This window comes from Apus apus, chromosome 6 (assembly GCF_020740795.1).
Source record: "Apus apus isolate bApuApu2 chromosome 6, bApuApu2.pri.cur, whole genome shotgun sequence".
Lineage (NCBI taxonomy): Eukaryota > Metazoa > Chordata > Aves > Apodiformes > Apodidae > Apus > Apus apus.
The window spans coordinates 21,248,914-21,263,376 of record NC_067287.1 but is presented as its reverse complement, the minus strand read 5'-3'; the positions used below and the strand labels follow the sequence as shown (position 1 = coordinate 21,263,376).

The window sequence follows — 14,463 nt, the reverse complement described above, 5'->3', positions numbered from 1 at the left end:
GATAGTGACATTTTCATCATGTGCTCAGTTTTATTGGTGTAACTAGGGCACATGTTGGAGTTTATTTTAATTACCTACGAATGTGTCTTGGATTGTGTGCCCTTTGTCACTCTGAATGCTCTGGGGTTGCCATCCTGCCCTTCTCTGTTAATTCTTACATTATTTAAATACAGGAGTAGAATGTTTGTTTTTAAAAAATGAAACCTAATATTTTCATGTGGTTTGTATACAAAGTTGAAAAAGAGCTCACAATTGAAAAGTAAGCTGTGTAACCATGTGGCTCATGGGACATTTCATTCTTCATCTACAATCAATTAGAACTTAGTTTGTGCTGGAGAGAAATGGAATAATCAGGTTTTTCTCTATTGCCAAGAAATGCAAGAATCCAAGGACATTTCCTATGAATGCCCCTCTGTTTAGAACTTGAATAGGTGAGCATTGCTGGTAGTGTTTCTTCAGAAAGCTTCAGCTTCGTTCTCCAAATGGAAGTACATTTTGGCCTATTTATGTAAACAATGAACCAGATTGAATCTAACAAGCAGGTTATTCTGGGCTCTTGGAAACTACAGTAAGGGGAAAAAGACAATACAGATTTAACAATACTATTGTATCACCAAAATAGAGTAGTTCTGGTGACCCTTTTTAAAACGAGAAGTTAAACTCAATGAACTCATGATACTACCTGAAGGAATTTGGTTTACTTATTAGCATGTCCAGTTTCTTCTCAGGCATGCCTCTAGTGGATGAAAATTCTGTTAAGGAGAAAAATTAGTTGACTAAGTAAAAGGATTTTTTTGTCTTGAAAGATTATATGTTTATTAGTTTTGTAATTTTTTACATGCTTTGAAAAATACAGTAGTTAGACTATAAATATACAAAATGAAACAAAAATTGATTATAATAATAATGCATATCTGGTTATTACCCAGTGGTGCAGGAGTGACCAGTGAAAGAATGGAAAGTAAAGTGTTCACTTGAACCTATGTAGTGCCATACTAATGCAACTTGATAGGCTGACTTTAGCCATTGCTTCTCTTAATTTCTGAAATCTGAAAAGCTTGATCAGAATTGAAGTAGAAGTCTTCTGAGCAGACTTGTAAGAAAGTAATGTCTGTAACAAGGGGTTGAAAATTATTTAAGAACCTTTGGGAGTAGAAGGTTTGTTTCTTGTACTGAAGCTGGGCAATCTATCAATGCGGAAGTTACACTGTTGCAGTCCGGTATACATGACCTCAATCAACTCCGCACTTGTATTATAAAAAAAGTCTCTGCAATTACTCTGCATGGCTGGGTCTTGCCCTTTAATAATACAAATGGATATATTAAAACTTAAATTAAAACAATTATGCAGGTTTCTAGGACAAGGCATTCTGCCACCTCCTTGCCACTTCCCACTGCCTGTCTGTGCCTATAAGGAGAATTCTTAGCCTTGTGTATCTCTGAAAAGCTGTAGCGATGTTAGGAAATAGTATGTTAATATTTAGTAAGAGTAGTAGAAGAAATGCACCATATATTTACTCTGTGCATTTATACTAAAAGAATTAATGGGTCAGTGTAAGTGAGTAGGGGAAAAAAAAAAAGGCAACACACTATATGATGTACACTTAGCAAGAGATGTCAAGGGTAACAAGAAACAGTTCGGTAAGTGCTTTGAGAACAAGGGGAGAAAAACAAGAAAAAAGGTTTGCTTTTTAGGAGGGATGAGGAAGGGAAAACCATTAACAAAACAAAGCCATTAACCATTAACAAAAGAGACATAGCACAATTAGTGCCAATGAGAAGGAGGAAAGATCTTGTTCTCATATTGAGAAAGAACAGGTTACAAAGTACATGCATAGAGTACATGGATGACTTGGAAAGCAGAAAAGAGAATATTTGCTTTTTTAAAAGGGAGGTGGGGAAAGAGAAGAGTCAGAGAATTAGTTCCAGTTCCTGGAAAAATACTGGAAGAGATAATCCAGAGCCTGCAAACACTGGGTTTGGAAGAACAAAGGAGATGAAAACTGGCCAACAAATATTTTTCAGTAATAAATCATGTAAAGTTGAGCAGATTTCCTTCTTGGAGAAAGTTACAAGGCCTGGGGATAAGAAAAAAACACCAGACATCCTGAAATTTATCCTTAGTCAGGCTTCTGACTTGCTTTACTTGACATTTTCATAAGTCAGGCAAGCAAGAGCTAATTAAACTGCTTTTGGGTGAATGAATGCCTAGAGAGATCCTTTCAGAATGCAAGACTGCTGGGCAAAGAAGTATTTTGTTCCATGTCCAGTTCTGCTTGGTGTTTTCACTAGTGACCCCAGGAAATGGGAGATTTGAAGATGATAGTGAAGAGATGTTTCAGGTATGGTGAAGGATAGGATTAGGATTCTGAAAGATATGGACAAACAGTAAAAAAAAAAAAGGGTCTGAAAGATACAAATCTGCTAAAATTTCATTCAGAATAGTCTGCTTAGGAAAAATTCCTTAAAAAAACCCGACAAAACTTGGTTCTGTAACAATTGGCTAGGTATTCATTTTGCAGAGGAAGATCTGAGGATTGTGGTGAATCACTAGCTGAATCAGCAGTGTCATACTGTTGCAAAACAGCAAGCTGGGAGTTATAAACAGGGTTACAGCCTGTAAGCCTTGTAAAGTATTCTTTTTGCTGTGTTGATAATGCCGTTACCAGAATACAGCACCAAAAAGTAGTAAATCAATTGGAGAGAATCTAGAGAAGTGATCAGAAGTCTGAAATAATGGCTTTTGCAGAAAAAAATAAGAGAGTGAGGTTTAGACATTCTAAAAAAGAGGTTGTATATGGGAGACTTAGTGAAAGATTTTAAAGAAGTAAGCGAGTATTGCAAAGAGAAATGAGCAATCTTTGCTTTAGCTGCTTGGTTAGTGGGGCAAGAATTACTGGACTTAAATTGCAATTAGGAAAAAAAAGGTTAGGTAGTCAAAGAGGTTTTTAACTGTACAGATGATGAAGGACTGTAATATATTACTGAAGAAAGTTGTCAAACCTATATGAAAGGTATTTTAAGCACAAGTTGGACAGATTTCTGTGGAGTGGGGTATGAATTCCCTTATTGGATGAAATCCCTTCCAGTCCTATTTGACATTCTAATATTCAGGAATGAAAAGTTAAAACAAAGGTCTACTGTAAGACTCTTCAAAGTGTTTTGAAAGTAAGAAAGCCAATATGTTGTTTCTGACTATTGTTATTTTCTGTCAAAACTGTGTAGTTAAACTGTCATGGTTGAATTACTGTCCATTGGTTATGCAGTAGCACTTATCACTCCAGTTCACAGACTGTATTTCTAATTGATGGTTTTGTTGAGAGATTACTAGCTACAAATAAATCTGTGATTGTTCATAGAGTTTCATAAATCATGACATTAACTTCTATTTAGTATTTCTTTAGTAAGAAAAACATGGATAACATTTAATTGAAAAGGTGCATTGCTTTTATAGTATGAGACATGAAAGCCTGTCTAAGAAACTTATGATTGCATATTTTGGTAATGCTTGACTATTATGTCATTACATTAAAAAAAAAAAAAAAAGATGGTGCAGAAATCCTGTCTGCCCCATTTTAAATTACATGAGATCTAATTAAACCCTCATGTGAGTTATTTTGACCACAGATTAAGTTAAAACCCAAAATCTAATGTTTTTGTTTAAATATGTACTATGTGATAAACTCCAGATTTTGAAACTGTAAGTTTGGGGTCCAAATTCCGTGTTGTTTTAGAGTATTTTGTAGCTAAGCTCATATTCACTAAGTTTTTGTTTTGTTTCTATTTCAGATAAATATGAGAGAGAAGCCAGTAAATATTGGAATGAATTTTACAAGACTCATAAAAATAACTTTTTCAAGGATCGCAATTGGCTGTTTCTGGAGTTTCCAGAAATTCTTCCAGAAAAAAGGAGAGAAGAGTTGAAAACAGAACGATCTTCAGAACACAAAAAAATAAATAGTACCAGCAGTTTTTCACACAAAAATGAAATGTTTGAGGAAGGAGGAGAATACTGGGTGAAAAATTATGGAGGTGGTTCTACTTCTGTACAAGGATATGTGTGTAATAAAAAACAAGCAGAATATCTTACTGACAATCCTCAGGATAAAAACTGTGGAGAAGAACTTGGCAGGCTAGAATCCTTCCCTGGTAGTGATGCTGCTTACAGAATATTAGAGGTAATGCACTACAGATGTTTTACCCATCCACTTACTGGCTCAAAAGCCTTATAAAGATGCTTAGAAAGTATCAAGAAAGTAACATTTAACATTTTACTTACGACATTCATTTATGCCAGAAACTTTCAGAGAAACCTAGGATCTGAGCTTTGTTTTGCCTCTAAAGTTTCTCCCAAATCAGAATTTACGGCTGGATTGTCAGATTTTGTTTTCACTGAAAATTTGGGTTCTGATTTCCTAAGGAAAGTTCTGTCTTAAAGTGCTCTGTTTTAAAGTGCAAGTATTTGATGCATTCCTACCAAATGGTGAAAACTGACAAGAATATTGCATTTTCCTATGCAGTTCGAGAGATGGGTTCTCTCTTAACTGTAGAAAGACAATGAGGAGAAACTTATCATAGAAGTGATTTGAGAATTGTGGTATGAGCTGTTTATACCTTTTCTGTCCAACATACCTTAACTAGCTTAAGACAAAAATAAAGAAATATGAGGTTTTATTTGCTCGTTTATTTTAACTTTGTTTCTCTTCTGATTTTAGGTTGGTTGTGGTGCTGGAAACAGTGTCTTTCCTATTTTGAAAGTTCTGTGGTATGTAGTGCCATAGTTTTTAACTACGAAAGTTCTGTTTTCATCTTCCTCATTTACTTCAAATGTTGGTGGTAGACCAGTGCTGCAGGAAGTTTTGAGTGGACTGTTTTACAGCCCTGACTGCTTGTGGCCACAGATAATGTTGGTAGCATCAGTACAAGAGATGCCTCATAATTGTCAACTCTAGTCTGGGGGGACTGTATGTATTTGCTGACCAAGTTAATCTCCAGGTGCATTCAGACTGATTTCTTGTAGTTGATCTTAAGCAGGTGAAATATTCTCTTGTCTTTTATGTCACTGTAAAGCTACCAGATAAATCTTCAAAAGGCCAAAATCAGAGACAGCAGATAATGCCATGTGATCTACTGGTTAGAAGTTGTATTCTTTCTGTATTTGCCTGCTACACTTTGTCATATTCCTTCAGGTTTAATGTCAAGGAAGGCACGAGTCCTGTATTGCATTACTTAATTCCCTGAAACATCTTAATCCACTAAGCTTCCGGCTTTAGAAAAAGCTGTTACGACAGCATGCCTTTCCTTCCATGTAGGCAGGAAGGTTTTATTGGAAAGGCTGTGTAGGTATCAAGGTCTGAAATATATTTCTTTGTATTCACACCACCAAGAGCATGAGTACAGCACAGGAAGTTATTCTGTCAATGAAATCCGATTGCTAGCATCACCACACTATATAAAAATGCTGTGTTTTGCAGAAATGGAAACAGAGAGAAGGAGGAACTGAGTGATATACCAGGATCATACATGAATCCTATTAGTGTTAGCTGTGCATCTTCATCCCACAACAAATGCTTTGCTTTAGATAGCATTTAATGAAAGGGGAGCCCTGTTTCATATGAAAAATTTGAAAAGTAACACTATATAGAGAAAAGATATAATGTAATTATTAAAAAGATGAGACAAACTTTAGTGTTTTCCTCACAGGCATTAGTCATAGGTTGGCATTTCTGAATTAAGAATCCATTTGTTAGTTATTTTTCCTGAAGATCCCTATTCTTATGCAAATCCTTCAACCAAGAATGCAAACTGGAACATAGGAGGTTCCATGTAAATATCAGAAAAAACTTATTTACTGTGGGAGTGACAGAGCACTGGAACAGGCTGCCCAGAGAGGTTGTGGTGTCTTCTTCACTGGGGACATTCAAAACTCGCCTGGACACGTTCCTGTGTGATGTGCTCTGGGTGATCCTGCTCTGGCAGGGGGGTTGGACTAGGTGATATTTTGAGGTCCCTTCCAACCCCTAAAATTCTGTGATTCTGTAATCACATTGGTTGGCACAAAATTCACATGTTTGTCATGTGTATGTCCCGATGGAAACATCTTTTTATCTCTTGGAAGGACTGGCTTTATAGCACAGTTGGTTTTACTCTGAGTTTAATAATAGAAAAAATACTTTTTGTATGCGTATAAAAAGAAGCCAACATCAAGTACGACTGTACCCCGGCTACAAAAATTTTTCCACTCAGATTTGTAACATAACTTTTAAACTACTTCCCTCTCCCCCCCTTAAAATTTAAGTTACTGCATTTTAATACAATGCATCATGAAATCACCATCTAGCTAAAGCTGTGCCTTTGTTTTAAGTTGACTTTCTACATAGCTCCCATTCTGCTTTTAACAAATTGAAATAACATCCTAACAAGTCAATTAGGTAATCAGCCTAAGCTTTCCCAAGGGACTGGCTGGGACCAAGGCCTCATCCATGATAAACATCTAAGCTCAGCAACTCTCATGTTGGGTGCATAGCTGATAAAGTTTTGCTCAGCATCAAGGATGGAATATACTTTGATTCACAAGAGTTTTCCTGTTGAGCCCTCGGAGGGAGGTCACTAATTCAGCTGTGTATACTGTGAGATCTTACAGGCAGTGCCAGAGTTTATTGATTCTGTTTCTAAAGAGACCATCTGTCGAAAATATCAATTTTTTAAAAGAGGGATTAATTGGTCTTGAGTTCACTATGAGGTCATCCCTCAGTAGGTTTTGAAGGGCTTGCTTAATTTCTCTTAATTTTTGGACATGAAAAAAAATTCTCCCTGGAGTTACTAGTATCTAATGAATGGTACAAGGATAATGGAGAGAAACAACCGATACTGGTTTATCGAATCAAAAGCACAGCAAGGTGGCACATAGGAACCCAAACCTCCACAGGACTGTGGATGATTTCTGTAGCACCCCACCCCTGCTGAAATCGCGTTGCTAATTAAACTGCATACATGGGCTAATGATAGAAACTTAATGCAGTACTTCTGTAAGAAAATGTGACCCATTAATGTGCATTTATATAATACAACACTAGGACATCGTCATCAATCCTGACAGCCCTCTGTGACCTTTTTTTTCCTTTTCACTTCCTCCCTGACAAGGCTATAATTCTCCTTTTTAAACTTACTGCCTGTTGGTATTCTTATGAATTTGTCTGCCCTATTAGTTCATTACAACCTATGTGGCTTTCCATGTGCTAGACATCAATAAGGCATGTGTGATCAAACCTGTGGAGAACCCCAAAGGGCCCTCTGTAGTTCCATGAACACTGATGGTAGACTTTCATCTTTTACCATAATAAGTTTTTAACTGATGTTGGGTTTGTTTTCCTAGCAAAACACCTGGAACCTTTCTGTACTGTTGTGATTTTGCTTCAGGAGCAGTGGAGCTGGTAAAGGTAATTCATATGATCACTTTAGAGTACCTTATAAGCCTGTAATTCAGGAGGCTGCCAGGAAGCCGTCTTCATGAAAAAGAATGTTATGGCTTTGACAACTTTTAACTGAAGTTTTCAGTATTCCAAAGAACAAAGTCTTATTCTATGCAGAGAGGAATGAATGCCATCAGTGAACTTGCTTCTCAGCTTGAGTAAGATACCAGACAGAATAGGCTTTCATATGAGATGTTTTACAATGCTGAATAATTGAAGAAAAAAAGTTTCTTGACTCACAGTAAACGTATTAACTACTACTGTTCTCTCTGTTCCTCTTTTCATCTTTTTCCTGACAGTCACATTCGTCCTACAATTCAGCCTGGTGTTCTGCCTTTGTTCATGATGTGTGTGATGATGCTTTACCCTATCCTTTTCCAGATGAGATCCTGGATGTCATTCTCCTTGTCTTTGTGCTCTCTACTATTCATCCTGACAGGTAAATGAAGACTAAAGGGCAAAGCAAATGGGTTAAATCTCTTTTTTTGCTGGAGGTTTTCAAGAATAGCAGAAGACAATGATTCTTTAATTTATTATTTACTGAGCTATGATATATATAAAACAAGGTATTTCAAATGCTGTTTTCAGGCTTCAAGAGAAAAGCTGGTTAGTCTAATTCATTAGGGAGCCTCCTGTCTCCATCAAAATACAAGGGGTATATTGTAACTAAATACATCCCTGTTAAAAGTGACTGTGATCCAAGAAAATTTAAAAACCAGACCACTAGTCTTCTAGAAGCAAATTACTTTTAGTGATCAAACCCAAACATTCATGATTTAAAACCTTGCAGTATGTTGATAAATACTTAGGTTACAGATTTAGCTGCACACAAGTAGTTGTTCCATGCAGGCCTCTTAAACCAAAATGCCTTCAGGATTTTTGGAATTTGTTTGGATTAAGAAAACTTGATCTAATTTTCATTCATAGTCTTATGTTGAGTGCTCTTAGCTTTGCTACTAATGCCTCTCAATGTCTAATGTACAAACTTTATAACTGTTAAGACTAGATGATAATGAAAATGCCCTTTTTAATGGGAAGAATGCAGAAAAGGGCACGTAAGTTAAACTTCTTGACTCTTCCTTTCGCCAGACCATATGAAAGGAATGCTGTATGTGTAGTGATACGTTTATTACTTAAAGAATGTCATTAAAATGGGCTTGGCAAACAGAAGTCTGAGAATTGTTTCCCTGCCTAAGTTAGTAATTATTCACTCTACAGAAAAATCTTTCCCATATAGGATATTACTCCTTCCTGTTTGTTCAGAGATGAGCACATGAGTCACGCAAAGCCTGGGTCCAGATTTCAAAAACAATTCAAGCAGTGGATTTCAGGTCTCTGTAACTGCGATGATGCTGCCAGGAAGAAGTTGTACAATAGAGATGCATTCATTCACTTGCTTTGCCTGGAGAAACAATAATCAGATGTTCTGTCAGAATTTCTGTGGATCTTTTCCTATTAGTCATTTGAGAATATGTTTGTCTTTTTTTTTTAATTTTCTTTCTTCCTTTGTCAGTGTCTAAATGCTGATATGGATGTTTGTGTGTGTGTATACACATGTAAAAATGTCCACATAGTTACTTGTGTTGTAAGACCCATTTTCCAATGATTTGTTAGTCATTACTGTAATCTTGTAGAATTAGAATGACTACGTAAAGGCAAATGTAATCCAGGTCCATATTTTATCCAGGTATATATTTTTTTCTGAAAACTTTGAATGTGGGAAATTAAGAAGAAGGCCAAGAGAATGATAATGCAGAACTTGTGTACTTTGGAGACCTGGAAAATACACCTTTGTATTCAGCACAATGGTTACTTTAGTGATTTCCCTTCAGGTTATTGTGGTTAGTTTTTGGCGATTGCTACTCTTGTATCCCATTTTTAACACTCTTCAATTCTGCCAGAAGTCCCCTTAAAGAGCTGGTTGCAGAATTTGAAAGGTATTAAACATTTCTTCAAGCTATGTAATTAATGTGCTCTAGTCCTACGGAATGAGATTTCTCAAAGCACTTTTACTTTTTGTGCATGTACATCTATTCTATGTGCACAAAATGTGTGGGTTTTTATATAGGCAAAGTCTGTAATTCCATGCACAACAGTGTGTCTTGATTAGTCTCTTATCCTTAGGTGATGCTGCCTTTTCTGTCTGTGGCACCACACCTGCCTGTGTTCAGCATGAGCAAAGAGGACAGCTTTTAAATAACCTGGCTACCTATAAGGGAATTCTGTGCATTTACACCCCCCCCCCCCCTTTTTTTGTTTGTTTGGAGTTATTTTCTACTGAACTACCTCCTAATTCTGTCTCTTACAAATCAGGGTAAAATACCTGCACTGCTGTTGCACGAGAATCAAATTGCGTTAGCGCTTGAGTTATGACAGTCTTGGGGCAAGAAGTTAAAGGCCACCTGGGAGACAGGGATGGTGTAAGGATGTTCTCTTGATACACAGTAATGGTATGCTGATTTTGTGTAGTCAAGTAGGACTTACTCTTCTTTAGCTCTTTTCAGATACAACACCCTACCTTTCCATTGTTTTGTTTGCAGTAGAAACTTCATTCCTTCTAGGGGAGCTTCCCTTTCTATTGTCAGAATAGCATTATGGCCTCCAACACAAGAAGGACATGGAGCTCCTGAAGAGGGTCCAGAGGAGGTCACAAGGGGTGGAGCAGCTCTGCTCTGGAGACAGGCTGAGACAGTTGGGGTTGTTCAACCTGGAGAAGAGAAGGCTCTGGCGGGAACTTAGATCACCTTCCAGTGTCTGAAGGAGCTACAGGAAAGCTGGGGAGGGAGTTTTGACAAGGGCTTGTAGTGAGACGACAAGGGGAAATGGATTAAAACTGAAAGAGGGGAGATTTAAGCTAGACATCAGGAGGAAGTTGTTTTGTGTGAGGGTGGTGAGAAATTGAACAGGTTGCCCAGGGAAGTTTTGGCTGCCCCATTCCTGGAAGTGTTCAAGGCCAGGCTGGATGGGGCTTGTAGCAACTTGTTCTAGTGGGAGATGTCCCTGCTGCTGCAGGGCAGTTGAAACTAGATGATCTTTAAGGTCCCTTCCGACCCAAACCATTCTATGATTTGGCATTCACTCTGGATCCACATCTTCTACATGGTCTATCTTCTTCCCTGTGGGGGGAAGGGATGAATTAGGCAAGTGGACTTTTCTACCTTGCAATTTGCCAGGTGCAAACTGCCTCTTGTTGTCTTTCATGAATGTGGAAAAGCCAAGTCCTTCTGTTTATTCTGGAAGAATGAGGCAAACCCAAGCCATTATTCATTAGTAACATATTTTGCAAAGTAATGCGGATGTATTTATAAGAAGCTCCAAGGTAGGGTTAAAATGTGAGAATGAAGATGCTTTGGTCTAGTGAAGGGAAAGAGTGTGGTACTTGTTCAAATCATACATACAGTAGGCTAGTGTAATCTTGATAAGGAATAGCTGATGTGAGGTACCAACAAGGTTCACAAACTTGTCAGCATTTGGGGGGATGCAGGCTTTTCCTCCTCTAACTAGCAATGTCTTCAGATGGAGTTCTGCCAGATTCCTCCTCTGAAGTACTGTTCAGATTCTTCTCTCCATCCTCAACCATTCGGTGTGGAGACACTGATTTTGTGTGTATGATTGGTTCCTCCACACAGAAGTTAAGGAAGTTTTCATCTGCCTTCCAGACCCTTGGTTTTGCTATGTACAGCAAGAAGGCTCAGTCTAGCTCAAGAATGCTTACTGTTCATTCATTGTTTGTCATGGATCTGCCTTTCCCATATGACCCATATACTCAAAAACTGTGTTTTAATTAATCCTTGAAATTCTGTTGAAATGAGGTAAAATAACTAATTTTCTCTTTCTAGTTTTTATTCTCAGTTCCTCTTAAATTTTTGGTTTAGAGGCTTTTTTGTAAAGAGTTCTTCCTTTTCAGTAGTGCCTGACCTTGTACAGTAAATATAGATACATTTTCTCATTGTAGTTTCAGAAATGTATTTATATTCCAGGCATCTAGAAAAAAAAATGTTTTCAGATTTCACCAGTATCCCATCTATTTTCTAAGGATGCAAAGGGTTGTAAATAGGTTGGCCAAACTACTGAAACCCGGAGGAATGTTATTATTTCGAGACTACGGAAGATATGATACAACTCAACTTCGTTTTAAAAAAGGTAATTTATGAATGTTTTTGTAGTTCACTGTTCATTTTAACTTTCTGAAGAAAGTGACATGTCCTTTTTCGTTACTGCTCTAATTTCTTAGGTCATTGCTTGTCAGAAAACTTTTATGTACGAGGAGATGGAACCAGAGTGTATTTCTTTACCAAAGGTATGAAATGGTATTGTTTTACAGAAAGGGTTGAGTGTCTTTCAAGATTTTTTGGGTTATAAAAGCTCATCTTAGAACAGAAATGTAAATAAAGGTTTATTGACTTTTTTTTTTTTATTATTCTCTGCTTTTACAGAGCTCAAAGCTAACTGTTGTTAGAAAACAATTCCCTTTATGGGTACACTTGTTGCATCTGGGGTTCTGCAAGATTGCTTGCAGACATCACTGGAATTTCTCTTTGTCTAAGCATCTTGTGTCTAGTGTCATGCTCAAATTCTGTTATTTAAAGATGTAGTTGATTTATTTCTAAAAATTAAGAATAATATGTATGGAAGGACAGTTGGTAGCAGAGCTCTGATAATTTTTTTTCTGCTCTGCTGGTTAATTTGAGCTGAGAGAATTCTCTTTCTGCAGGAGCTAAACTTTAATTTCTGATTATGGATACTATTCCTCTTTGCCCATCCACTAACTTTGTTCTGGTGGCAGCTTAGTATATTTTAGTTCAGCTGCTTGAAACTATGAAAGTGAGCATCACAATTTTTTCTTTTTTTCCTTCTTTTTAAAAAAAGCTTTTTTGCCTCTGCGACCTAGTCTGTAAGCAATAGTGATGGAGCAGGATTTATCCCAGCTTGAGTAATTTTAGAAGTGAGAGGGAAGATCTGGGGTGTGTATGGGAAATCTCTTGAATTCAAAGAACCTTCTAAGTTTTTAAGTATCTTGCTTTGCAAGATACTCATGGCAAAGAGGATTTAGGTTTTCCAGTGGTGACTACAAGAAGGTGATAATGACTTTGCATAAATGTGTGAATTGTCATTTGACAGGTGAAGTAGCTTTATCTTGTTAACGTGGCAACAGTGACCAAATGGCATGCATTTGTTTTCCTCAAGTCTGGCATACTGAACCCTCTGAATAAAGGGAACCAATGAATGCCATGAGTAATAACCAATGTAGTTTGGGCCTCATCATAATATTTTTTTACTGTAATACAGAGAGCTGTGAAAATGAATTTCTAAGAGAAGAATTCTTACAGGCAGTTTTCTTGATCTTTCAAATCACAAAACAGATTTAGATTCATCTTTAGTTGAACTGCAGGTTGTTAATTACTACATTCTACAAATGTCTTATCTTTTTTTTTAATTGCAATAATTTTTCATACGAGAAAATAGATGAGGTATGGAACATGTTCAACATGGCTGGATTAACTGAAGTACAGAATTTAGTTGATCGGCGATTACAAGTAAACAGGAAGAAAAAAGTGAAAATGCAGCGAGTTTGGATACAAAGCAAGTTCCAAAAACCATTGCTGCCATCTCTGAATAATAATGAAGAAACTACCAAAAGGCACCTTAATAGGCAATTGTCCCATGAACTCCAGAAACTGAAGAAAATTTGAGTACGTATATTTCCTATAAATCTTGTGTTAGCCACTGAAATGGAGAAATATATTGAACTGAAAGCCTTTCCCTGATTTTCTTTGTAAATGTGGGTGTGTGAAACTTATCAGAAAAAAAAGAAGCAGCATTTCCAACTTCTGTTTTATAAGTGTTAAAGAGATATACATTAATCTAGTCATAAATGTGACCAGGCACTATTTTACTTCCTTGAATATGAATAGTCAATGAATATAAGCATGTATCTCCTTCCTGTTGAAATTTACAATATGTAAAAAATTTTAGACAGAAGCATAATTGTTTCAGAGACAGAGAAACAGAGTATCTGTTCTCACTGTGACTACTAGCTGTGCTGTGTTAATTTCTGAGTCATGTCTCTTGTAACCACTGTGTCTGCAACTATATTTCCTCTTTGGGGGGAAATTTTCTTGGTGCAAATAATGAAGACAAAACCCCTTTGTGATTTTCATGTAAGTTATAATTTCATACTAACTACATGTGATATGCACAGATACCAGATTAGTCAGTGATCGGTGTCTTCCACTGTGGCTGGCTGACTCCTCTAAAGTCTCCACTTGCCATCTACATGCTCATCAGAAACATTCCAAACCCAAATTTGTTTGAAAGCTAAGTAGAACTGGTTGTCTTCCAGAAAAAAAAAAAATAAAAAAAAAAAAATCCAAGTTTAGATTTGAAGTATCTTCATCCTGTTTGACAAGATGAAGGACCTGCTTAACTTCAATAAACTGAGATGTGTTTCAAGAGTGAGGTGCAATAAGGGGTCTTTGAAGGTAGAATCTGATCCTGCAGTTCTGGTGTATTCTAAACTCTCACTAGAGCAAGATACTGTTCTATCATTCTATGAATTAAGTGGCTTAGGAAGTTTTGCTTAGCAGTGGCATTATTATAACCGGTAGTAAAACTTGTTGTATAAATTAAAGTTTAAAACATAGCTGTGTTTCTTCCAGCCCTAGGTCCTAAGACACTGTAGCATCTGCTATGTAAATAAACATCTGCTTATATTTTAATTAAGTCGCTACCCTGTGCTATTAATTATGACTTCTGAGTATGCATGGGTTTTAGTGTAGCATAAAGCATTTGCATTTGTAGAATTTTCGAGGGGAGTGATGGTGATTATAAGCTCTTGAGCATCATGCAGTCTTATTCATGTGTGTGACGTAGATTTTTCCATGTGTAGAGGCTAATTAAATGTTTGCTTTGGCTCTCACACTGATACGTTGATTCTGGCAAGATTTTATTATGCTGTGTTGTTAGTTTAACAAAAATGTGACATCAGAAG

General features: G+C 36.8%; 1 protein-coding gene across 7 annotated transcripts in view; it reads left to right on the top strand.

Annotated features, from left to right (window-relative positions):
- The window catches only part of METTL8 (methyltransferase 8, methylcytidine), an 83,182-nt gene that overhangs the window by 67,461 nt on the left and 1,258 nt on the right, over positions 1 to 14,463 (top strand). For 5 of the 7 annotated variants that reach the window (XM_051623268.1, XM_051623267.1, XM_051623270.1 and 2 more), the window contains 7 exons: positions 3,790 to 4,178; positions 4,716 to 4,765; positions 7,376 to 7,439; positions 7,772 to 7,911; positions 11,509 to 11,615; positions 11,707 to 11,772; positions 12,939 to 13,165. In XM_051623268.1, the coding sequence (XP_051479228.1) occupies positions 3,790 to 4,178; positions 4,716 to 4,765; positions 7,376 to 7,439; positions 7,772 to 7,911; positions 11,509 to 11,615; positions 11,707 to 11,772; positions 12,939 to 13,165 (1,043 nt within the window). Of the gene's footprint in view, positions 1 to 3,789; positions 4,179 to 4,715; positions 4,766 to 7,375; positions 7,440 to 7,771; positions 7,912 to 8,709; positions 9,155 to 11,508; positions 11,616 to 11,706; positions 11,773 to 12,931; positions 13,166 to 14,463 lie in introns of those variants that run through there. The other 2 variants (XM_051623271.1, XM_051623273.1) reach the window with 2 other exon arrangements.